Source organism: Epinephelus moara, chromosome 5 (genome assembly GCF_006386435.1).
Source record: "Epinephelus moara isolate mb chromosome 5, YSFRI_EMoa_1.0, whole genome shotgun sequence".
Classification (NCBI taxonomy): domain Eukaryota; kingdom Metazoa; phylum Chordata; class Actinopteri; order Perciformes; family Serranidae; genus Epinephelus; species Epinephelus moara.
Window position 1 is genome coordinate 44514663 of NC_065510.1, and position 27389 is coordinate 44542051.

The following is a 27389-nucleotide window of genomic DNA, read 5'->3' on the forward strand; positions in this document are numbered from 1 at the left end:
GCGTGTGCTTGTAACAAGCTGCAGGCTTGTTAACATAATATAAGACAAACGGCAGTTGATATTCTGCATGACTCTTCTTATGTATAGCTGTAATATTGGCACTACTTGTCATGTAAAAGCTTTATTCTCGATTAAAACCATTTCCTCGGCACTTCGTAAACATCCATCTATAGCCTACCCATGCATCCTCCCTGGACCCTGTAGTTGTTCCTGGACAAAGTCAATGACACGGCCTAAATCTGCATAGTCCCTCCGTCGGCTAAGCCTGTTGTCCTTAAGTATGCGCAGCAAATAATTCCTGCTGATAACAATCCCATATCTACCTGCAAGAGCAGCAAGAATTTCACTGTAAGACATTCCAAGATGAAAATAAAACTTGATTAGCTCAGTTCTCTTCATTATATGGTGGCTGTGTGCATCGGAAGTCGTTAGAGATGCATATGAGTTCATAGTAAATGATCTTGTGCGCACAAGATAAAAAATACCACCTTTTGGGACTTTAGGGGCTCTGTATTTATCCAAGTAAAATATAAAAAATACTTGGTCCACCAGTGAAAATTGTATATAGCCTATATGTAACATTCTGTCTCCATATCAAACACCAGCACGAATACCTTCAACGAGATAAAAACAATTTAACAATATTCATTCACTTTTACAATAAAGCATTATAGGAGCGCGTGCATCTATGGGGCCATAATGTGTTGTACAAATGCTAAAACGCATTACTTTGAAACAATGTCCTGAAGTTACAGCTGACTGCTTGGCGCAGCCTATTGGTTTCACTTTATTGAAACGCGTTTTGTAATGCCTAGACTTCAGGTAAGGCCACCGTACTACGTTGTGTATGACGTCACGAGCAAAAACAAGGACCACAAGCGCTAGCTCAGTTAGATGCTTAGTGCACACGAATTTCCTTTGCTGAACAGTCGTTACCCGCTGAATCCTTAAACACCGGTTTAAACAGATCAATACGCCAGGCTCGACTATGGTTACTATAATTCGTGGCTGTGTACGGTTCGTTGACGGTTTGACGCCCTTAAATGTGCTTAGCATACCAATGCTAACGTTAAGCTAAGGAGTAATATTAGCTGGCCAGGTGACAACTTCAATTGACATGAAGGCAGCTTGTGTCAATAAATAGGTCGCTGTGCGTCGGTAGTCCAGCCCTTTAATGTTAATAAGTGAATGAATAGCTGTTTATTACCTGAAATACCCACAACAACAACAACAACAACAACAACAAGCGGATGTATAGTTGGATAATGGTGTAACGTTAACGTTAACGTTACAGCCTAACAACCTGTGGTCGCGTTAGCATTTTAAATCGGACTCCTTCTCCCCCTTTGTTACTTTGATTTTATTTTCACGAACACAAGGAATTCATTTTTAAAACCCGCGACCCTGACTGACCATCATGTCGGACCTGGACACCCTCATTGTAACTTTCCAGACCCAGCTCTCGGATGTGATGGAGACAGTGGTAAAGACAGCCATGTATGAGGTGACCAGGTTAGTGGAGGACGGATTCCTGGAGGAGGTTCAGCGCAGGAACCAGGAGGTGGAGTCCCTGAGGAGGCAGCTGCAATGGGCCGAGAAAAAATTAAGTGACAAAGAGGGGAGAGAAGGAGGGAAAACTGGGAGGTGTGTGGACTGTGCCAAGGATGATGTGGATCTGTCCAGTGACACTGTAGAAGACAGGCCCAAAGAACAGCAAGATGGTAAGAACAAACAGAAGGATCATTAATATAGCGACACAAACACTCTGTATTATGTTCTGCTACTTGAGCACTATTTTTTTCCAGACATTTTGGGGGTCTGTGGAGTGAAACAAGAGGGTGACTCTGTGGAAAAGTGGGCTATAAGTCGCACACAAGAATACATACCAGAGTCAACTCAGGCAGCAGACAATCCCACATCCACTCACAGCCCTGAGAGGGAATCACAGGAATGTCTCAGAGCACAGGTACTCTCAGTGTTGTTGTGAGAGGCTGTATGCATATTTTTTTCCTAATAGGAACATTCTGCACAGAGCATTCAACTAATAAATCAAAATGTAACCATATTCTCTGATGTCTTCTCTGTGATATTCAGACACCAGAAGATGATGTAATGTCAGCGTTGAGTGTCAAGGAAGAAGTGAATAAGCTGTCTTTTTCTTCTGTGCATTGGAGTGATACCCTCGATGGTGAGTATTGTGTCAACAAGGTCCATTGTTTCATTGTTTTCTCTGCATATTAAGTTTGGGAAAAAATATATCTTTATCTCTCTCTGTCTTTATATATGTATATATGCATTCTGGATAGAGACCTCAGATGTTGTACCTGGAATCTGCTGGAGCCACTCTCCCCGTTTGTGTGTCACAGCCCTGAGTGCTCCGATTACTACTGGCATCACTGTTGCCTTTACTACCCACTTCTTTTCTAGCTCCTCTTTCAGCCCTTGGTACTTTTCAAGGTTCTCGTGTTTCTTCTTTCTGATGTTGCTGTTGCACATGACAACCCACACCAGGAAGTCAACAAAAGCACATGGCAACTTCACCCCTGTCTAGATAAGGATCTCATAATTACAAGATCTTATGTCATTATTATGAGATAAGTTGTCAGTTTTTTTTTAATGTCAGTGAATGCATTGCGCTTCCGTAAAAATATACAACATTTCTTATTTTCTGTAATAAATGCAATTAGTTTATCAGTCCTTTGAAACAGGCTGATTAAAAAATAAAATAAAATCAGTGAAAATAAAATATTTACTTTTTAGGCTCTGGACAAGGAGTGTCTCGATAATCCAAAACAGACGATAACCGTGATATTTAAAATTATACAACAGTTAGTTCCAAATGAGTAATTTGATTGGACGAGAGGCATTCCGTGAGTGCTGATATAGAGTATAACATCACTGGGACTTGTAACAGTAAAATCACTCCGCTCACAGGTTTTATAAATATAAATACAACCGTTAATTAACCAACTGTCACACTTGCTACATTGACGCAAACTGACACTAGTGTTACACCAAGAAGATGGATATTTTCCCCAAAATTACATTTGAATTAAATTATGAGTGGTCGTCAGGAGAGGACGAGGAAAAGGAAAGCCAGGACTCTTCTGTGCAGACCTCCAGGTGTGTTTGTGTAACATCAGCCGACCTCGACAAACTGGAGAGGAGCAAAAATTAAGCGAACACGGTCAGGAATTATCAATGATCATCTGATGAGGTACTGATGAGGATGAGGGAGAGTGGAAGCTGAATCTGTTCGTGCCAACATCCAGGTTTGCCAACATTTCATCAGCCGAACTGGACGAAGTTACACAGCTGCAGATCAGTGTAAATACAAAGTAGCTTGTGAGTTCCTGGCGTGTGTGCTGTGTCGCCTGGCAACAGACTGGGGGAACTGTTTTTTTTTTTTTGCGGAGCTACATAACATACTTAAATAATTTATTTCATCACCTTTTGTTAACATTTCCTTACTCAGCATTGCTGTTTGAGCTGTTGTTGAACTGTTGTATAAAAGCAATATCACACGAGAGGTCGTGACGTTGTATTGTATATTGTCACGGCTGTGACTCGGTTGGCCTCGTGCCTACGACCAAATCACAGCCGTGACGATATACAGTACAACGTCACGACCTCTTGTGGGATTTTGCTTAAATGAAATACTGATATTGTGTTAATACACATATGATAACATTGTATAAATAATTCAGCACTTAAATCATTTCCGTTTCTTTAAGTTCTCACTTTGTGTCCCTCCCTTAACACCATCTGGTTGCATTTTTACTATCCATTAAAGGGATAGTCCAGATTTTTTGAAGTGGATTCGTATGGTGTACTTGTCTGTAGTCAGTGGACTACCTACAGTAGATGTCAGTTGGCACGCTCTCAGTTTGGAGAAGCAGGCTGGAGTCCAACACAGAAGCTAAGCAATGTACAAAAAGGAATGGGGTCATCAACAAAATGTATTTTTTAGCGTAAATATATTCTATATTGAGAGTATTTTCACTACTTTAGTTTTCCGTCAGACAGCCTGTACTGACGGAAAAGCTGTTAACTACTTCAGTTCCTCATCTGTGCTCTCGTCAAAGCCACCAGACAACACTGACAGAAACAGTCATTTTAGTTTGCTGAACATGGGAGCTGCTGGTCTACCACTGCTTTGATCAGTTAGTTAGTTTGTATTATTGTGTGACCTCAGTGAATCCAAACTGACACTTTTAAACAACAAGTGACACAGTAACACAAAATAACTGTTTGAGGCAGTGGTGGACCACCAGCTCCTGTGTTCAGCGATGTTAAATCACAGTTTTTCTCAATGGAGTCTGAAATTTGAGAAAGCCATATCAGCTTCAATTTCCATTTAGAAATTACTGTCTGACATTAAGGTGAAGCAGTGAAAATATTATAAATATAGCATACACTTAAATGGATATTGATTTTTTTTTTTTTTTTTTAGGTGGCTAAAATACATTTTGTTGCTGACCCCTCTACAGCAGTACATTGTTTAGCTTCCACGTTGAACTCCAGCCTGATTGTCCAAACTGGGGGCGTGCTGACTGACATCTTCTGTATGTACTATACTGTTTATGGAGTAGTACATCATACAACCCTTATTTAAAAAAATCTTAACTATGCCTCTAAGTGTAAATTATCTTTTTGTATGTTTTTGTACAGTTATGGTTTCATGTAATTCATTTGCCAAAACAGAGACAAAAGGTAAACAAAAGGAACAGTAAACAAAGTTAAAGGTGAATTTGACTGATAGCATTATTTTTATGCCTCTGCGCTGGCGATAACCGTGGCCAGGGGAATTAGGTTTTCAGGTCGTCCGTCCGTCCGTCCGTCACATTCATGTGACTGCGATATCCCAAGAACACCTTGAGGGAATTTTTTAAAGCAGCTGTGCAGAACTTTACGTTTTCGTTGATTATAGCGCCCTCTTTGGTCGAAGCGGTATGACACCCACAGCCTGGTGTCGTAAAATTCCGACTGCAGCCGGCATTGGGCTTCATTGGTAAAATCTTGACTGCAACCGGCAATTACCGCATGCATTTGTTTTGGAGAGCCAGAGGAAAATCATAAATGTTCTGGTGTAGCTCTGAATTTCTTATAAACTGAGGACAACTGCCTGCTGTATATTTGTGTTCATGGTCACAGTGACAGATAATTTTGTGGCGTTTGTTGTAACGTTACAAGACAAAAGCGGTTCACATCAGCTAACGTTACATTTAGCTTGCTTATAACCAGGGCTGCCCCTGACCAAATTGGGGCCCTAAGCGAAATTTTATTTGGAGCCCCCCCCCCCCCCCCCCCNCCGTACTGGTCTGGTAGTACTACTACTACTTCTACTAATATTAACAAAAAACTACTGCTATCTATTATTACATTATTATCATTATTATTATTATTATTATTATTATTATTATTATTATGTACAGACTACAGTCCTAAGAAAATATACTAATTCAGGATCAAACAGACTGATATTTCAAACTTTACATTCAAGTTTAGTTGCCTCTGTCAACAAATGCATCAGTTACACACTCATTTCATCAGTATTTCTCTGTCTCCTCAAAAGCTGACTGTTATGAATTAAATTCACCAACAGATGGCGACATTTACCTCCATAAAAATAGTCCAAAACTTATATTAACAACATAAATTGATAGACTATAAACTTTAGCCAATATATTATATATTGGCTAAAGTTTATAGCCTATCAATATATACGATCACCAACTGGTCATTTTACCACTCCTTTTCATCAGAGGTGAATGCATAGGGCGTTAACAAGACATTCAATAAATGTTAATCAGGGCCGCTGGGGAAAAAAAAAAAAAATTCCAGTCTAGACAGAGACTGGAGACAGAGATTCCTATCTAATGAGTAGCAGCTTAGGTGTTTGTGCCACAAAGTTTTATTTCAACACACCCACCTTCAAGTGAAGCACGAGCTTCCTCTTGTTTTGCCTTTCTACGCACAGCGCGTTTTGGCAGGGGCGGCCCTGCTTATAACTTCCATGTCGTCATATATTGAAGTGAAACAACGTCTAACAAGTTGCGGTATATTCTCTAAATAAAAAATTACATACCTGTCGATTAGGAAAAGGGCCAACTCGGGATCAGTTTTAAAACCTTTCAAATCTCTCAGCTCTCTCCACCTGGTGAATGCCCGACCGAGGTTTACACGCGTTTGGGCTCGAGCCCTATCACTGTCCCGTTTAGCCTTCTTCTGTTCTTGTGTTCTTTTTCTTTAAGATGGTGCTCCTTCGTTATCCGCCATGACATCGAAAGTACAACCAAGTCCTTATAGATACATCTGGTAAAACTGTTGTGTGTTCAGCAATGCCCGTTGCGTACCGCTTACTCGAAGAACGCTCTCTGTAAACACGGCTCCTTCTTCTTCTGTGGTTTAATGGCTGTGGGCCGCTGCGGGCGTGCAGACTTACTTCCGCCTCCGGGTTTCGTATTCTGGTTTGCTGACTTCCGCTGTGTCCGACCCGACCGAGGCTACGCTAAATAGCCATATAGAGAAAGGCTTTTTTGTCGCTGTTGGGTTCAAATAAATATGCAGATCTTCAAGGGGGGGGTGATACGAACTCCGCACAGCTGCTTTAAAATTTGGTGCAAATGTCCACTTGAACTCAACAATGAACTGATTAGATTTTGGTAGTCAAAAGTCACTGTGACCTCGTCTGTCTCATTCTCGTGAATGCAGTATCTCAATTACACCTTAAGGGAACTTCTCCAACTATGACACAAATGTCCAATCGGAGTGAAGAATAAACTGATTAGAATTTGTTGGTCAAAGGTCAGCGTGACCTCACAAAACATGTTTTTGGCTATACCTCAAGAATTCATACGCTAATTGTGATGAAACTTCACACAAATGTCTAATAGGATAAAATAATGAAGTGATGACATTTTCTATCCAAAAGGTCAAAGGTCAGCTTCACTGTGACATTGTTATGTTCTGCATAAAACTTTTCTGGCCATTACTTAACGCCTTATCTTAGGAACAGGAGGGGAAAAATTTGGTCAGTTACTGAATTAGTGACACTTACCTTGAAATTGTGCTGATTGTATAGATCTTCTGTGCTTCCAGGAGAAGATGTGCGTGAAGCATCCATGTTTTCACAGACAAGGATATAAACTGTAAGAGAAACACAGACATACTGTACAACCACAGGGCAATAATTCTATTTTTTTTTTTTTTTTTTTTTTTTTTTAAATCTTTAGATATTGCAATAATATGGTTATTGGGAACTCTTGTGGCCACAATAACCATGTTGTGAAAATCTGATATCATGCCAGCCCTACTTTGGACCAAAAATACAGCAACCAACTTGCTGCTCTGGTAACAGTTTGCCAGTGGAAAAAGGCAGCTGAATTCATTGATATAACCCCTGTTTCCGTTCATTGTGTAGGTAAAGCAGTACCTGAATCTCACAGTGCTGCTGAGATGACTGAAGCACAACCAAATCGGGCTCAAGAGAACCGTGAGGAATTACTGAGGGATGTTATTAAGCAAGACCCACAGATCTCTGCTGCATATGTCTTTCATGAAGACCAGAAGGAAACACACACGGCCACAGATCCATCTTTAGAGGGGGACAGTGGTTGGGCTGGCCTGACCGTCACAACAGCGGGATTGCTGCAGAATCACTGCCTTGCAACAGAAAAGGACTGTGATCCATCCAAAACTAGAGGTCCTCTGAGGCAAACAGAACACGAGCTGTGTAACTCTGTCACAGGAGATGTTGATGTTCTGGTTACTCCAAGTAGAGATCACATTTCATCCTCAGCGTCCCCACAGGCAAGACTGCAAAACAGTGATGCGCTGGGTGTGACCATCAAGCAGGAAGTGATTGTCGATTCTGATGGGTGTGTGGAAAACCTGCCTAAAGAAAAGAAAATAAAGTCTGCGATGGCATTTTTGTCATGTTCAGTTAAACAGCACAGGTTGAGTTCAGAAGCACTCAAGCAGAAACACATTTCCCACAAAGCCACTGTACAGGAGGTTATGAAGCTGCATTCCAAAGTTGGTACAGGTCTTAGACTGCAAGCTGCTATACAGCACCTCCACCGACCAATGAAAAAGCCCTCTCACACACTTTCCAACAGTACCACCACAACACTGTCTGTAGCTCACTCTCAGGTTGTACATTTAAATCCCCTCAACAGGACTCCGTCCACATCTAAAGCTGCGCCACCCCCTCCACTCTCAATCCAGCGAGCTCACCTGGGAGACAGACAAACCACAGCACATCACCGAACCAGTGCTCCATGGGTCAGCATCAAATCCCATCAGTCTGCAAACTCTCATCACACCAACCCCTTACCCCACCCAGACTCTCCCCCTCTTGCTGGCCCCAGGCACCTCCTGCGCTGTGGCCAATGTGGGAAGTGCTTTCCCCACCCCAGCAACCTGAAGGCCCACCTGCAGACCCACACAGGTGAGCGGCCTTTCTGCTGCTCCCTCTGTGGTCGCAGCTTCACCAAGCTGAGCAACCTCAAGGCCCACCGACGGGTCCACACCGGAGAGAGACCGTACTGCTGCTTGGCTTGTGGCAAACGCTTCACCCAGAAATGTAACCTGAAACGCCACCAGAGGATCCATCTGGATGTATGATGATGGACAGCTTGTGATAAAAGGACAAGTTTGGTGTGTTTGTTTCGTGTTGATTAGGATGCTACAGTGTCTTCCTTTGCAATGTTTGAAATTGCAAAAATTGTTTCTTGTGTACTCGTCTCTCAAAGTGATTGTCCCGAGTAATTTTTTGCATTCTAGAAAGATTCATCCAATACCTTGTTGTAGTTATTAAAGGATGAAAAGCAGTGTATTGTGAATCATGCACAGAGATAGGTCAATTGTCAATTGGTCAATAAACATTTATTCTGGTAATACAAGTCAAATTATTCATGCATTTGAGGAAAATCACACTCGCTGTTTCTGACTATGGATCAGGGCATGTATTTATCAGCCTGCTGAGAGTCACTTTAGACTGATGAAAGATACAAGTAAAAAGTCTTTACTTCTGCCGAAACTCACAAACCCACTTAAAGGGGAACTTCACCCATTTTTTAAAAATGTATACATCTTTTCCTGTGGTTTAAGACAAAAAATATGAGTAGAAGTGAACAACTCTCTCCGAAACCCCAAAACTAGAGTGCCGAAACTCAAATCTGTCAGTATGTGACATTAGTGAAAATGTAATTATTGAGTTAGTCTGATTAAAACCAGACTTTTTTTGTGTGTAATGCAGTGATAACAGAGTAAGTGAAAACAGTTGTAGAGACATATAAACAGTAAGGAAAGAAGATACAAAAAGTGAGAAAGAGACCTACAATAAAAATAAGAGCAACTAAATACATCAGAACAAAATAAAACAATATAAAGCAAACAAGGAGTAAGGCACAGGCTGAAAATGATGGGCGTACAGGTGAAAACAAGTATAATGCAAAGCTGTATGAAAAGGTGTGTGTGTGTGTGTGTGTGTGTCTTTGTGTAGGAGTATTCGATGAGTTGATTTTTCCAGAGTGTGATGGAGATTCTGTTCCTTGTTTACCAATTCATGAGGATAGTTTTCTTGGCGATGGTTAGGGCAATGGAGAGTATTCTGCTGGATGTATTGTTGAGGTTTATGGTGGATATGTTGCCAAAGTTTGGGCTGCTGCATAGACAATAAATGAACGATGTTATAGGACAGTGGTTCCCAACTGGTCCAGCCACAAGGTCCAGATTTCTCCTTAAATCATTCGTTCAAGGTCCACACAGTTTAATATATTCGGTGTCATACTTGCATTTGGCCATGTTGTCAAACTAGGTTGTCAAGAAGCCGTCCACTACTCACTCACTTTACAGCAGGAACAGCACTTCAAAATAGAAGGCCTTTGCCGTATATTCCCTGTACTTTAAAAGAAAGTGTGTTTTTTCGAAACTTGACACATTTGTGAATCACATGCGGTCCATTCAGAATGAATCCGCGACCCACCAGTTGGGAACCACTATTATAGATGACAGTGAGAGCACCCAGAGGATTGTTCAGAGTATATGGGTACATTTCTTTGTTTTACAACTGAGAACATTATAATATAATAAAGCTCATTTGGGTATAAAACAAGAAAAACATTCTGTGGGTCCATTAAATCAATCTCCTATTTATTGTCTGTGGAGCAGCTCAAGACTTTATACCCTGTGACATCACAAGTTTGAGACCTGAGGCTCGCACATAGTTTCCCCATTGAGTAGAGCTCTCGAGGTCTCTAAAGTTGGTTCAGAGTAGATTTATTTTATCTTTGTGTATTTATATCTGATAAATAAATTAGAATGCTGTGAATTGCTAATTACTGTACATATTAAGGATAAAAAATGTGATTTTAAAATCAAAACAAATATACAGCTTATTTAACAGGTAAACCACATGACAATAAACAACAACAAAAAAGAAAACACACCTGCGATAGTCAATGATTGGCTCTTCTTACTCTGACCGAAGCCGACGTGGTTCATCTTGTGAGCTCATAAGGATTGCCCTTACACTTAACTGTGTGTAGGGGGAAGTAGCTTTATACATGTGTTTTATTCTTCACACTCAGCAAAGAACTGTTTTACTCCTGACTTGTCTCGTAACTGTAATTTTCAAAACTTTGGAAAATACAAGCCCAGGTCATGTAAATCTAGAATTCACCACAAAACATAACTTGAAGGCAGTTTTTCCTCCAGCTGAAGGTCTGTGTGGTTTGCTGTAAGACTGGTGTAAATTGAACCTTTTGAAGAATTGACAGCATGCAGATGATGCTTCATGAGTGATGGCTCAATTTATATTCTGACTGATAAAAATAATTGTTGACTAACCCTCTGAGACCTGCCGGGCCGCCGGCGATCCCGGCCAACATTCCTGTGTTTCAGACACTGTAGAGGGCTGAGTTTTAAAGCTACAGTGATGATACTGGTATCATATGAAACTCAAAGTCCTGAAGACATGTCATGCTAGCTTCTCTGACAGTGGGCTATTTAACACTCCACTACTAGGCTAAATGCTGGTGAGGGAAAATCTGGCATGGCCATTAGGGGTCCCTTGACCTCTGACCTCAAGATATCTGAAAGAAAATAGGTTCTATTGGTTCCCATGAGTCTCTCCTTTACAGTCATGCCCAATTTATGCTGGTGCCATGCAGTTTTTTTTGCATGTAGTACAAATGTGTTATTTTAGCCTATTTTTAAAATATTTCTACATACCGGGATGCATAAACAGTCTTTGAATTGCATAAATTGGGTCTGACTGAAAAGCTGAGACTCTAGCAGATTCAATGAGCCCAGTTTTGTTCATGTGTGATAATGTCAGTCCCCATAGCAGCTATTTTATTGCAGACATTTTTTAAATGGACAACACTGTACAAAATAACCTATAGTAACCTCTAGGATAATCACAGCCATTAAACTTCATAGCCACAAACTAGAGACCTTGCACATTCAACGGATGTTTGGCTTTCATAGGTATATTCACAATAACAGGGTTTGTCAGCAGTTTCCAGAACAGAAGTGCTTGTCATCCAATTGCCAAAAAATGCAGGTCTTACAGATATCTCCAAATGTCAAAAGATGGATTTTACTGTGGTGTTCGTCAAGATCAGTTCTGAAGGGGAAAACATACTTAAATTTAGCAACAAATCTGTGTAACAAATTATATTAAACCAAAAATTGCTGTGACAATTTATGAGACATAATACACTCTAAATCTTCAAAATTTCAATAGGCCCTCACCAAAACAAAATGTTCATGACAGTATCAATCATGACTAGAAAAGTGTAATCTTAGTTTGACTAAACACCAACTCCCAATCTAGCTCCAACCCGTTCCATCAAGTGAAATCAGCTGGCTCCAACTGACACTAATTCAAGCCTCACCTGTTAAGCCTCAACTCATTCACACGCCCAGGGAAAATAAAAAGCCCACACTAGTCGAGTGCCGAACATGTTGCAAAATGTCAAAAAGCAAAGGAAAGGAGTGAGTGGAGGCTTTTTCTGCGGCGGAGCAAAGGCTCCTTATGGAAGTGTATGAGGACTATAAGGACATAATTAAGAAAAAGGCAATTAATAAAGCAAGGGAGGTGCAGTGGCAGACTATTGCCGACAGGCTAAATGTGTAAGTGACAAAGAAAATTCAGCATTTCAGCATAATATCATGTTCTATAAATCCCGCATCAAAGGGACAAAATATATGTGGCTAGATAAGAACACCTATTAAATCTAACAATTCAAGTATGCCTAATGAAATTCACCAAATGTGTAAATTAATATTAGTGATATAGACTATTTATCACATTTATCTACTGATTCCTATGTAAAGTTCAGATGATGCATTTAATCAAACTATTTTATGTGAATCATCGCATTTATCACATAATTGATTGTAGATTATGACATTTCCAAAATGATCAGTTCATAGGAAATAATCACATGATGTTTATCTATTGATTGTAGAAAATTCCATTTAGCAAATCCATCAATTCAGTGGAGATGAGGAAACCTATTAAGTGAATGCAGGTGATAGTGAATCGATTATCTATTCTCATCATTTGGAAGTCAATTGTAAGCTCTATCCCTTATTATATCAAAATAAGGAAAATCCCCTTAAATTAATGGAATGGGCTATAGGATGAGGAACAGACAGACCACAATGGTGTGTGTCCCCATTTCATCCCTCACTGTTTTTACCTCTCTGCAAACAGCTGTCTTACTTAGCCTCTCAGCATCACCAACACTATACAGGAATGTACCACTAGCAAAGAACCTATACAGACTGACTACACAGTGGTCAGAGACTGGCTGCAGCATGTGACCTTTATAATGTGTGGTTCCAGCAAACTGCATAGATACACTAGATAGGAGACAGGACAGATAGGAGTCCGTCTGTATCAATGGGTTGGTCCTGTCCTGGAAGACCCTTAGGGCTGGTGGTGGTTGGAAGGCCCTCTGGACAATGTGGGCCTCCTCATCAACAGGATCTTCGATGAAGGGGCATGCCATTATTTCCTAATTTACTCTCTCTTGCTCTGTCTCTGTGTCTCTCCGGGTGTGTCCCTCTCCTTCTCTTGGATGCACTCCTTAAATGGCCGTTGTCAGCTGACCTTAATTGACTGTGAATTTGCTAGCCAATTGGAAACAGAGTGGGTGGGGATGGGAGGGCAATCACATATTCATGTGGTTTGGTGTACATATACAATCTTTTTTTAATGCCTCAGTTTCATTTTATGACCTCCGCCAAGGAGGTAATGTTTTCGCCAGCGTTGGTCTGTTTGTCTGCAAAATAACTCAAAAAGTTATGAACGGATTTTGATGAAATTTTCAGGATAGGTGGATAATGGGACAAGGAACATATGATAAAATTTTGGTGGTGATCGGTTGAAGCAAAGTGGATAAAATAATAAAATAGCGCTAAATGGCACTTTTTTAGAATAGACTCATTCCATGACCAGACGTGCGCCACCGGGTGGCAGTGACGAGTAGGCCTACTTGGGCTCATTGCTAAATATTGTTGTAATTCTAAAGTTGAAATTAATGTTCTGTGTTGGAAAAAAAGAAAGTGAAAAATACAAAAAAAAAACATATTATATTCCGTGTTGGTACAAAATAAAAACGAAATAAATACTCCACAGTGTCTCCATGGTGAAGGCATATATAACCTAATAATGATAGTGATGCAAATAACCTAATTGTGATGCAGGCTGCAAAATCTGATGCAGAGGGGGAGGGAATATCACGTACTTGGCGGAGGTCTGCACTCTCCAAGTGCTTTTCTAGTTATAGTTTTGTTTTTATTAGTTTGATTTTGACTTTATTGTTGTAAGTGTTTTTTTAATTATCTTATTTTTATTACATTTTAATTTGTTTTTTAATAGTTAATGTTTTTTGATTAATTATGTTATATTTTATGATCTACATATTATTTTATCATTACATGACAGTTGTGAGTGTGTAAAAGAACTGTCTTTTAGGTGTCTATTGAACATTTTTTGATCATAGATGGAGCTGATCCTCACCTTAATCCTATTACAGACCAGGATTGCCTGGCAGCATAAATTACCATGGTTACTAGGCTGGGATTCAGGTTAACCACCTTGATGGAACGGAGTTGTGGCTCAGGTTGATGGAACAGAAACCGGAATTTAGCTCGATGTATCAGGTTTAGCCAGAACCATGGTTTCCATGGTTAACGATGTGAGGCTAATCTTAGCCACTTTGATGGAACAGAACTCTGGCTCACATTAGCCAGACTTGGTCATTTAAACCTGGATTTGCATTTAGCCTGCTTGATGGAATACCCCCCAGGTTCCAACATTCAGGTGATGTATATCACTTCTATATGGCATCTACTGTTGACCTGCTTTCTCCCTATAGATCCCCTGTCCCCCAGACAAAGACAAAATTTAGTCTATGTGGGTCTCACAGGGTTAAATACAGCTCTTTTAGCAAAGTAACAAAAGCTTCTCCAAAAATACCTCACTGTCAAGTTTTACAGCAATATTGCTGTACCTCAATTGACCACTTGGTGTCAGCCTTTCACCTAACTGTGCAAAGACCAGGACCAGAGCAGATTGTCTGATGACATTTGTCCCTTTTGTCTGGATGCAAGTGTATTAATAGAAGAGAGAATAGGCTACTCTAAAGAAAACCCTTCTATTTTAATAACAATTCATGGTGTCAAGTGTCTGTAGACACTGTTTTTGTCTATCTGTGTGCCCAAGCCTGCGTGTGTGTGTGTGTGTGTGCATTACATATCTCATGTTCAGGATTAAGCTTGATGTGTTGTATCTGTAGTTAGAGTAAGAGCAGCACTGTGCAGGTGGTATAACCGATAACATTTTAATCTTATTTTCAAGGTGAGGAAAAAGCTAGCAGAGGCTAAACCTCTCTCTCAGTGTGTGTGTGTGTGTGTGTGTGTGTGTGTGTGTGTGGGTGTGATAGAGAGAGAGAGAGAGAGAGAGAGAGACAGACAGAGAGAGAGACAGAGAGAGAGAGAGAATGTGGATTAAAGCAGCGCCTCTGTTCTAGATGATATCTTTTCTTTTTGATGTTTGAACCCAATAACAAGAGAAGTTATCTATAAAGAGCAATTGAGAAATATCTACTTAGCTGAATCTGCAGTGAGCATAAAATATGTGTGAGGGGGTTGTGAAAGCAGCTTGCTGGTCTTCAGTTGAATGTGTGGGTGTGTACAGTATATATAAACACACTCCTGCATGATAGCCAGCATACACCTTGTGTCTGTGTATTTCAGACCTCCTCTTCTCTTTAGCTTCCCCAGTTGGTCTCATGTCTTGCATGACAAAGCCCTATAGCAACTATATAGCAGCTGCAATAATTATGATAGGAGGTCAGATGATGTTAGACCAGAGCAGGTCAAGAGGTCAGGGTGGATGGATGGGTCAACTAAACATTGAACTTTAAACCAAGAGACCACTGTTTATTTCTCATCTCTGACCGACAGTCAGCACTTTCTGTAGGCAGTTCCCTAACCTTAACTGCTTATTTATGATTGCAACCATGACAATGATGGTTCTCTACCTTTACCCTCTGAGACCCACATGGACTAGTTTTTGCCTTTGTTTGGGGGGACAGGGGATCTACAAGGGGGATAGCAGATCAACAGTATATGCCACATAGAAGTGGTTTGCATCACTGGAAAGCTGTAAGCTGATGATTAACTTGAGATGCAGCTCAGTACTGTCTTTCAGGTTTTTCTAATCATAAATCTGTAATAAATGTACAAATAAACATTGTATTTTGGTTAGGGCCTATTCAAGTTTCAAAGGTTTAGAGTGTATAGGGGCTTAGAACACTATGTTTTCCTTGCTCACAGGTTTTCTCCAGGTTCTCTGGCTTCCTCCCACAGTCCAAAGACATGCAGGTTTGGTTAATTGGTGACTCTAAATTGGCCGTTGGGTGTTAATGTGAGCGTGAATGGTTGTCTGTCTCTATGTGTCAGCCCTGTGTACTCCACCTCTCAACACATGTCAACTGGGATAAGCTCCAGCCAGCCTGCGACCCCTAGAGGATGAGCTGTTATGGAAAATGAATAAATGGTCTCACTACAATGGAATGGCTGCTGTGGGGAATGACATCATCACACAAGAGTAAAACTGGGCTCATTGAGAGTCTCAGCTTTCCCATCAGACCCAATTTATGCAATTCCAAGACTGTTTATGGACCCCAGTGTGCCGATATATTAAAAAAAAAAACAAAAGGTGAAAATAGCACATTTCTACTGCGTGCAAAAAATCTGCATGGCACCAGTATAAAGTGGGCGTGTCTGTAAAAGGGAGACTTTTTTGAACCCATGGAACCTATTTTCATTCCGATATCTTGAGGTGAGAGGTCAATGGACCCCTGTGAAAATGGCAATGCCAGTTTTTCCCTCACCAAGATTTAGCCCTGCATTGGAGCGTTATATAGCCCCCTTCCTGAGAAGCTAGCATGACATGTCCTCTAGTTTTATATGATACCTGTATCACTACTGTAGCTTTAAAACTCAGCCCTCTACAGCCTCTGAAAGGCAAGAATGTTGGCTGGGATCACTGGTGGCCCAGGGGGGTCTCAGAGGGTTAACAAAGTAATTATTTAACCCAGGTTTTCCTAACCTCAACAAAAAGCTAAATTTAACCCCAGCTATGATCTTTCAAAAATGTAACCAGTGTTGTCATGTTATAAAACAGGTTCAAAACAGTTTTGAAAGGCACAAATCAGATCAGAAAATGCTGAAAGGGCATGGACAGAAATTTGAATGCGGAGGCTCAAGCGCACTTTCAAAAACTTGTGGGCAGGTGCTTTGGAGGAAAAAGTCCACAGTTATAAGAAGAGAGTTCCTGCACGCTGTCTTGTTATTTGCAAAAACCCTTATCAAGCAAACAGCATTTGGGTTGTTAGACCTTCATCATTAAGTAACATTTGAAACATTTGAAATCATATAGATAATGCCTACTCAGGTGAGGTCAGTCAGAGGCCATGAGCTGAAATCACAATCTGCCCCACAGTCAGTGTGTATAGTATTTAGCCTAACAGAAGGCAAATTGAATAATATAATTATTATAACAATCTATACAAAAACTTGTCCAACAAGTCATCAAGGAGGAAGAAGGATCTGTCATAGCAGATACTATTCAAGAAGTGATATATTACAGTATCATCTCTCTCTTAAAAGTAAGACTTCCCTCCCCTCAGAAAAAATATACCCTAATAATTTTTGTACAGTCTGTAAATGACCTACATGTAGTACATCTTCAATCCCCCATACATCCAGTATATTCCTTCAAAATCAAGACTTGATTTGGCTTTGCCCTCAGATCTCCCACTGATTTTTAATATATATAATTGTAATGTGTGCATCTCAGCACTGTCTAGTAGTCTTTACCCACTGCCTTTCATTAAAGAGGCCGTTAACATCTTCCAGAGCTGGGATAGACTAAGGAAAATGAGATGAAGCCCAGACAAGATGGAAAGCAGACAGAAGGTGTCAAAGGATAATTCAACTTTCTTTTTTTCTTTTTTCTTTTTTAATTTACAGGGCAATCAATAGTATTAGCAGTGCATGATTGGAAAATAATGTCTCTTCATTTTTGAATTGATGGCTACACTTTAAAAGAGACTTCTTCTTTTCTCTTCTGTGTCAAGTCATTCCAATATTAAATTCAGGGCTTAACAGGCTATGGAGTGCACTGTGGAAGATTTATGCCAAATGTTGCAAAGCTAGTGTGCCTTATTCATAACACCTTCATATTTCATAAAAGCAGCTCAGGCAGTAGAAATTGAACTTTGATATGTTCTTCATTTTAACTTTTATTCCCATTTGCTGTAAGTCCACTAAATCCATTAAGAGGGGGGCTTAAGTCCTTGAGCTCCACCTCCTTTGTATTGTGTACGACAGAATAAGTGCAGCAAGGAAGCCAGCACTACTTTCCTTGTTTCTTCAAAGATTAAAAGGGACTTTTTTCACAAACATTTAGACAACACCCAACAGTGAGCTCCTTTCTGCTTTCATAGAGACATATTTTCTCAACAAGGAGGTGGAGTTCAGGTACTATGATTGGTCAGTAAAGACACATTTTGACACCCTTTGTTTTCGTGAGACGTTAAGTAATGTGGATGTGTTTCTCATCAAATTTTCAAAGTCTACGCAAAGTGGCTTCAGTATGGGGCATCGTGGTTTTTCAATTCATTTGTCTCTTGCCCAGTTTTAGCTGGAATAGGCTCCAAACTGGATCAATTCCTGCTTAAAGGACAGGGACTACTTTGTGTCTATAAATGATTATACATCTGAGCATACAAAAATGATATGTGAAGTTCCTCAAGAAACCTGTCTAACATCTACATGCCTCCATTGGCTCAGACTAGGGAAAATAAATATATTACCATATTTATGCAGATGATGCACAAATTTACATAACCATATAACCAGGGGGCAATGGTCCACTGAACAAATCAACAATTGGATATGCCAGTTTTCTTCAATTAAACAAAGAAAATACTGAGGTAATTGTTTTTGGAGCTAAGAAGGGATGATTAAAAGTAAGTGCTTAGCTTCAATTGGCAATGCTAAAAACCACAGACTAAGCCAGAAATCTTGGTGTAGTCATGGACTCAGACCTGAATTTCAAAAGCCATGTTAAGAAAATGACAAAGTGCACTTACTATCACCTTAAGAACATATAGACATCTTATTCTATTTTAGCTTTTTATTTTCTGTTCTCTAGCACTTTAATGGTATTTTTAAATTGTGTTTAAATGTCCTTTTATAATGTGTTTCTTTTGCACCTTGTTTCGATGCATTTAATGTTTTATGTAAAGCACCTTGAATTGCCTTGTTGCCGAAATGTACTATATGAATAATCTTGCCTTGCCTTCACTTTCAAAGGTGTCATTCTTCTTCAAAGAAGAAGACCTGTAAAAGTGAAAGCAAGCTTTTTGTCCATGGTCTTCTTCTGTTTACTTGTCTTTGTACATTGTTGTTGGCAGCACAGCAAGCAATGGTTGACACCTGTTAGAGGTAGTTTTCATTCAGGCATGTTGGATTCTTACAAATGCCATTAGCAGCAGTATGGGAAGAGTCAAAGAGACCTGATTTTTTCACAGATTATCTGTCTCATGTACTACTATCTGGATATAGTGACAGTTGAAGCAAATATGTTACCTACTGAACCTTTAAAGGGGACATTCATCATTATTATTTCAGTATTCTAAGCAATTAATGGAATTTCATTATTACATTATTAAAGGGCCGTTATTTATTATTCCCTCTGTATTTTTATATTTTAACTTTTGATCCACTCCCGTTTGCCTCGATAAAGTTAATGCATCGTGTCGTCATTTCAAACTCAACACTTCTTGTATCAGTTTCAAATTAAAAGCCCCTTATAACTTCAGTTGAGAGAATCCCTCCATTTTCTAAATAGGCTTTTATTGGGAAACATTTGTAGGAACTTGTTGTGGAGGATTCAGTGACTTGTATGTTTGTGTACGGTACTTCAAATGTAGCTCCTGCCACCTGGTGGCACTTTTTTACGTTACTACAATAGAATTTTGGCTGGTACATGAGCAGACACAGTGACTGAAATAATAGTAAAAGTAATAAAAATATGACAAGAATAACCCGATGACATCACACACGTCGTGAAAGACGACCACGGATAATTGGTGTGGTTTAAGTTTTTTGATGTTTTTGTATAATGTCATGTACCCCTGGCTCCTTTATTTATTTCCTGTTTACATGTGCTATACGGATTATTGTTGATTTCATACTTCTCTTAAACTCCCTGTAATCCCTGTCGGCCAAGTCACGGCACAATTTTATGGCTCCACAATTGCGTAATATGACACAGTGACTGTGAACAGACAGAAATGTCATGTAGTGTAAACCAGGCATTAGTGGCTTTCAGGAGAACTCATGCTAGTAAGATAAAATACATTGTGACTATGTTCCCTTGACACAAATAAGCACTCCTTTCCTGTTCTCAGCGAACACGATTGAAAGTGGCCACTTGACATTGGGACTTATTTATGGAAAATGAATTATGTCTAAGCACATGTGTGCATGTGCGTGGTGTGTGTGTGTGTGTGTGTGTGTGTGTGTGTGTGTTGAAAAAGAGAGAAAGGGAGGGGAAAGAGAACAGTCAAGCATACCAGTAGGGTTCACACCATCATTGTCAATGGACAGCTATGCACATCTTTCAGCTTTGTGTGTGTGTGTGTGTGTGTGTGTGTGTGTGTGTGTGTGTGTGTGTGTAATAATAGCTGTGCTGGACTCTTTTCCCTGCCAGTGTCACAGTTTGATGCTTGTTTGTCCTTCAAGTCTGGCAGAAGCTTCTGAAATCGCATAACCTGTCTTGCTGTGTGTGTAAGTGTACCTACAGTGGACAAACAGAATCACAAAAATCCACTTTTCAAACCATAAAGCCTAGATATTCCTCGCCTGCTCACATAACGACTAAGAATGTATTGTAGCAGTAATTTGAAATGCCTTACGTGTCTGATTTATTAGACACTTATTTCTCCCTAAAGACCTTCTGACTACGGTGACAACAACAGTAGCCGTTGTGTACCAAAAAGCTATGATAACATTGATGAAACCATGTCATCCGATAATTCATGGAGTATTCATTCAGGCTCCTGCTTCGGGAATAGTCCCGGTTCTCCCTATGTGCAGTCCGGGCCTGAGTCTTAGCATGAATTAAGTCAAATAATATGTCCCTTGAGACAAAAATTATAGGCTACATTACAGTTAGCAGACGTAAGAGTGTCACTTACCACCGCTGTCTATGAGCTATAGGCCTACAAAGAAAACTACTGATGGAGGTAGTGGGTATACAACCCTTATTCCATCAATCCTGCACCAACGAGGCTAGTGTGTTTTTCTACTGATATGCTGCCTATGGCACTGAATCACATAGGCTAACCAAAAAAGTTAGCTGTAGGCTAATTTAGGCAGTAAAGTTTACTTACCTGTTGAGAAGAAAGCAGGAAACTTCAGTGTCCCTGTTAAAATCTTTCTCCTTCAGCAGCTCTTTCCACCTGGGAAAGGCTACCCCAATTTTGACCGTCGTTTTTTGAATTCGCCGGTCACGTTGCCTCTTTGATTTCTTGGCCACGAGGATTCCGTCTCCCGTGATGCTGCATATGCATGATCCTGCATCCTGTATTTTCAAGATGGCAGAATGTTATGGAAACCCTTTAAATATTGTATCATCATATATCTTTATATAGGAATTTAGAAAACAGGCTGTATAGCTGCTATTACATATTTTGTTACTGTCAACATATCCCAGAGTCTAATATTTTTTTCCCCCTGTGCTATAGTGTGCTTGTTGCCCAAAAACTGATAAAAAAGATATCAGTGAGTCAAACCACTGGATTGAACGATATGTTCCTTCATCATGATGAACATTAGCCCTGCAGCTTATTTTGACTGAGTTCAACCTACACCATCCTGCTGCCGTAAATATCTACTTATGCACAAAAGGTATAAATCCTCAGCCAAAAATAGACCCCAACAAATGCACTGTTTTCTCTTTCAGTTACATTTGCTAAAAACTAAAGTGCCCAGCTGTTTAGGAAATTACTTCTCCTTTATTTTTATTTTTTTTTAGAAATGAAATTTTAAAATTGTCTGTCTTTAAAGATTTACGTCTTCATTTGGACTGAGTAAGCTCAAGGCTGAGAGCCACAGACATGTCTGAGAGATGGACCAACACATTGGTGGTTTTGGTCTTTTTGCTGACGTACCAGTCTTATCTTATAGACCTGCACTATTCAATATTTATATGTGGATCAAAGTGAAAAGAGTGAACCTTTGGGGCTTCTGGGTGGTCTGCCAGGTCCTGCCAGTTACCAACACTGCTTGGTTGGTAATTGATCCTTGATTTGGTAGTGTTGGACTGACGTAATCTTTGACCAGCTGACAGAACAGCTTTAGTCCACCTTGGTATCATGGGATATTATTCTTCAATACTGAAAAACCCTGTTAATCATATAGACCATGCTCCCAGTATATATTGCAATTACTGTCTAGCGAGGTGTCTTTTAATTAATTTATTTATTTTTTCACAAGCCGTCATATTTTTTTACTTACTTACTTCAAATGAGGCATCTCCGTGCACTGGGCTTAGATGTAAGTAGTTTTCCACTCCCAGCTTTGCCATATATGAAAATTTTTGAAAGTTCCTACACCCTGCTGGAGAGATTGTGGATCAGTTCTGCTGTCATGAGGCAGTAATTTTGTGACAGACCATAGGTCCTCCTTGCTGATGCAGTTGTCATGGACACAGTATTTACACATGTAAAAAGTCCCCCTCCACAGTGAATCACAGTGCAGTATTACTAATCAATTCCCGGCAGCTTGGGCATTGCCCACTTTTACTCTTTAGAACTTTGATGTTGCTTTGAAAACCTCCTTGGTCCAGACAGTGATTTTCTGTGTTTGTCAGTTCTCACTGCTGTTTAACCTAATTTAAGTTGGCTATGTCAGTGCCTTTGTAAATGTGAGTCTGTTTCTTCAAAGTCCCTTTTCATGTTGTGTTTTCATCATGTTGTCCACCCTTTATAGATCATCCCTTGATCTTTCTTGTTTTTCTCTCTTTGTCTTCATTTGTGCAGCCCCTCCTCTCCCACCTCCCTTGTTTCGTACAACCAGTTTTCTCACCCTCATCCCTTTGACCCTCTCCCTCCACTGTCATCCACCCACATCACACCATTGCTCTGGAAATCCACAGTGTGAACAATTATTGCTCAGCGCGTAGTGGGGGAGGGCTCAACATGTTAATCAATGCATTTATTGTCACTGAGTTACAATATAACACACAAGCACACACTTTTCCTGTGGTGCACTGTTTTCAGCCGGGTTTAGGATTACTCATGTTGAGCTGGTAGCAGCAGCACTAAGAGGATGTGAAACATTGAAAAGTGCCACTCTGACTTGTCATTTCCCCTCATTTAGCTGTAGGCACATACCCACCCACACTCCCAAAAGACAGCAGCTCCTGTCGCCACTGCCATCAGGCAGCAGTTTTATTATTCTGTTTAACTACTTTCTCTGTCGTCTTGTCAGGAAGCTGAAAATGTGTGTCTCCATTTACACAGCACTGAGTGATTTTTAAGTTTATTTACATTTATAAAGTGCACTTAATTCTTGTCTTTGTTTGTAGAGGGATTGAGCGTGCATGTGTGCACATGCATATTTCCACACTCATTTGAGTTTTTTATTTAACCACAAAAATTATGATTTTTTTGGCATTTACATTTCTTCTTTCCTTTTGGGCACTTACAACAAATATCTGTTTTTTTTCCCGACTCACCACACAGTTTTTATTGAGCCTCTGTCAAGTGGTTGAGTGTGGAGGACCGGAACTGCCGAAATTAAAAAAATCTTGAGCAGGAAATCTGTGCAAGCAACATGGTATCTGAGTGCGAGCACACAGTTTGAGCAGAAACAGAGTAGATCTAAGCGCAAGCAGAGGCTATTTGAGTGAGAGCGCAGGGTTTTGAGGGACAATATTACAAAATCTGAATGTGAAATCAATAAATAATGCTCTCAAACTGATATACCACTCTCTTGAATAAAGATAGGGATAAAGCTCCAAGCTCCATACGGCCCCAGCCATCAACCAATAGGCGAAAAGTTCACCCCATGACACACTTTGGACAGCCCCCTCATTTGCATTTACTTTTCTTCATGCCTTTCTGCATGCATGAAGAAATGTAAATGTATAAAGAATGAGTGAAGGAATGTAAATGTTAAAATGTATGTAGGAATGTAAATGTACAAAGAATGTATGAGGGAATGTAAATGTAAAAAGAAAAGACGGATTTTATCAGTTAATTAATGCCTACATTTATACATTTTTGGTGCAGTTTAATGGCATATGAATTTATTTATTGACTCATTTATTTATTTATGTATTTATTTTTAATTTTGGCAGTTCCGGTCCTCCATAGTTGAGATGTCTATTTATGGTAGACATTCATCTCTACAATGTTGATCTCCAGTTTATCACTTTGTATTCTATGGCAATATTCAACTTTTCTTAAAATGTTAAAACATTAGCAATACTACATTAACCATAAATTTACCATAATCATTGCTACAAACTGGTGGAACATGTTTTGGAGTGTAAGTGTCTCGTCCCAACTCGTCAAATTCTGCTGATTTGTCGGTGGACCTAAACGTCAAAATATCATGTGTAGGTACCCTCCCGCATCTGTTTTGAATGTTCACGGACAGTGTCTCAATTGACGCTTGTTTCATTGCACATTGTGTCTTTCCAAAATACATTTACTTTTTCACAGGAAATGTATAGTACCTGCACGTTTATTTACTTAAGTTTAGGCAACAAAAGTCCCTGGTAAGGTTTAGATAAAAATATCATGGTTTAGTTAAATAAAAGTAGCTTCGGTTCTTAAAAATGTCATGTCACATCACGTGACATACATCATGTGACATACGTTACTACTGTAGCATGCTACAAATACTAGCACACTACGCTGTTTCAATCAGGAGAGACTCGTTTTTATGGTAAAAGAATATTTATGAACATGTGAACGTATGAATAAGAATGTGGAAAGTCTTTGGCGATTAGACCCTGTATGATTTAAGGAGGGTGATGAATCCATAGTTGTATAGGGAACCCCCCCCGGGGGTCTAGATGCTGGTGGTGGTAGAGATGGTGAAGATGAGATGAGAGGAAGATGGAGAAGTGCTGATGATCTGGATGAGTTGAGGAATGAGTCTTTGAGAGCTTGTCCTGGACTCTGGATACAATGGCTGGAGGTGAACGGAGGGTGCGAAGATTCTGCCTAAATGATGGCTGACAGCAGCAGAACAGAGAGAGCAGATTTAAGATTTTGCAGTGGCATCCTGATTGGCTGAGAGATCGTGGCAAAGTGTGATTGGATAACTAGAGGAGTGAACACCCATAGTCAGCTGATTAGACGGAGTACTGAGAGTGGGATGGAGAGAAATATGAAAGGATATGCACAGAGAAGACCTTCCTGATTGAACTTATGCTGAGCTTCATTTAAAAAAAAAACCCTGGCTGTGTATCACCGGTGCATTGGTGTGTGACACCGACATCCACTGACAAAACAACAGTATTTCAGTTGTTGCTGGTGGTGTTAGAAATCGCTGCCGCCCAGTGCATATTATACTGCTGCAAAAGGTGCCTGTGCACATCAGTATCTGATGCTGAAAATCATTGCCAAAGCGGTGGTATTTGATGAGTTGGGAGTGAGAACAGGTTTTGAGTTAAATGTTGACGGCAGATATGATGTTTTTACCATTTTTACTTTTTTAGTTTAGCATATTGGCATTCTAGCATTTGCCAGTTGTCACTGAACACAATGTAGAGTTGAGGCTGATGGGAAAGTATTTGGCCATAAATCAAAGTATTGGGCAAATTGGAACTGTAAAAATGTATGCAGCAAATTTCGAGGATCACCAAAGTCCTGAGAATTCATCCATTGCGGTTCATAAAGGTCTGCACAAAATTTTATAGCAACAACAGTTGCTGAGATATTTCAACATGTTCCCATCCCAAGTCGTCACATATCTCCGCTTTGTTAGTGGCCTTTCATGTCTACATATCACGTACTAGGTATCCTCCTGCATCTGCTGTTGACGCTCCAGGATGCTGCAACCAATGCCCGACTGACTTCAACAAAAGCATGTGGTTATGTTTAGGCAACAAAAGCATATGATTATATTTAGGCAACAAAACAGGCGTTTAGGGTTAAGGCAACAAAAGCACGTGGCAACCAATGCCGAGACATCCTCAAAAGCACATGGATAGGATTAGGCAACAAAAGCACATGGTTAGATTTAGGCAACAAAATCATGTGGTTGGTTTGGGCAACAAAACACATGATTAAGTTTAGGCAACAAAACACATTAGGTTTAGACAACAACACACATGGTCAGGGTTAGGCAACAAAACATGTTGTTAGGTTTACGCAACAAAACACATGATTAGGTTTAGGCAGCAAAACATGTAGTTAGGTTTAGGCAACAAAAGCACATGGTTAGGTTTAGACAACAACACACATGGTTAGGTTTAGACAACAACACACATGGTTAGGTTTAGGCAACAAAAGCACATGATTAGATTTAGGCAACAAAACACATGATTAGGGTTAGGCAACAAAACATGTTGTTAGGTTTAGGCAACAAAACACATGGTTAGGTTTAGGCAACAAAACACATGATTAGGTTTAGGCAGCAAAACATGTTGTTAGGTTTAGGCAACAATACACATGGTTTGGTTTAAGCAACAAAACATGTTGTTAGGTTTAGGCAACAAAACACATGTTAGGGTTAGGCAACAAAACATGTTGTTAGGTTTAGGCAACAATACACATGGTTTGGTTTAAGCAACAAAACATGTTGTTTGGTTTAGGTAACAAAAGCACATGGTTAGGTTTAGGCAACAAAACATGTAGTTAGGTTTTGGCAACAAAAGGACATGGGTAGGTTTAGAAAAAAACATCATGGTTTGGCTCTACATTTATACAGGAAGCAAACACCAACCTCCCGGGTGACAGTCTGGCGTTTGTTGGACCAGCAGCAGTTCAACCTGACGCTGTCCAGCAGTGTATTGTAATGCCGCGACAGGTGCTGCTGGTCACATTATGAGCTAATGCTGCTTGTCCGAGTATCATACTGCCATGACATATGCTGTCTGGCAAACCAGCGCTGTATCATAACACCATGTATGGTTTGGTCCTGTCACATTACAAACTGATGCCATGTCAGGTGTCTGATGCCAAAATCAATGACAAAGCATTTCGATGACTTTGAAATGAAAATGGGCTAGATATTTCAGTCTAGACTCAGGTAGATGAACCGATTTTTTACAAAGTCATCAGACTTTTTTGGGGGGGATTCATTTACATCATTCTATTTAGGCCATGCACACTCTGAAGCTAAATTTGAAAAAAAAAAATAATAATAAAAAAAATACACACACACATATATATATATATATATATAATTACTTATGAAAACCCACCTGGACACATGCCAAGAGTCATTCATCTGTTGCTAACTTCCTGGAAAAAGAAAACCACCATTTAGATGTGAAAACCACAGTGCACCCTTTAACCTTTAATGTCCCCATCACTTTTATTGAACTGAAATCTCTTGAAACATTCATCATAGCTGCCAAAATCCACGAGAAAAGAAGGAGCTGACAAAAAATGTTGATTCACTCATTCATTGGAGTGGCCTTCAGTTATTACTGTGTGCTCAGAGCAATAAACTACAGCCTGGTAATATACAGACTTTTCCCCTGGGTCTGGCTCTCAGGCTATATACATTCTGTCCCATCTTCTTACGTGAGTCTGTTGGAGCAT

General features: G+C 39.9%; 1 protein-coding gene and 1 long non-coding RNA gene across 2 annotated transcripts in view; one reads left to right on the plus strand and one right to left on the minus strand.

The window, feature by feature from the left end:
• LOC126390157 (uncharacterized) overlaps positions 1–27389 on the minus strand; it is a 698278-nt gene that overhangs the window by 622902 nt on the left and 47987 nt on the right. The gene's annotated exons all lie outside the window — the stretch shown is intronic.
• Positions 856–9119, plus strand: si:ch73-109d9.3 (zinc finger and BTB domain-containing protein 49). Its single transcript, XM_050044274.1, has 4 exons — positions 856–1721; positions 1806–1966; positions 2095–2188; positions 7424–9119. The coding sequence occupies exons 1-4, from the start codon at positions 1418–1420 to the stop codon at positions 8626–8628; spliced, it is 1764 nt and encodes a 587-aa protein (XP_049900231.1). The 5' UTR covers positions 856–1417; the 3' UTR covers positions 8629–9119.

What these genes read in the sequence shown, in the direction of transcription:
- si:ch73-109d9.3 (XM_050044274.1), top strand. Translation starts at nt 1,418, where the DNA reads ATGTCGGACCTGGACACCCTCATTGTAACTTTCCAGACCCAGCTCTCG. An exon ending in GCCCAAAGAACAGCAAGATG is followed by an intron (nt 1,722 to 1,805) that starts GTAAGAACAAAC and finishes ATTTTTTTCCAG; the next exon opens with ACATTTTGGGGGTCTGTGGA. An exon ending in AGGAATGTCTCAGAGCACAG is followed by an intron (nt 1,967 to 2,094) that starts GTACTCTCAGTG and finishes TGTGATATTCAG; the next exon opens with ACACCAGAAGATGATGTAAT.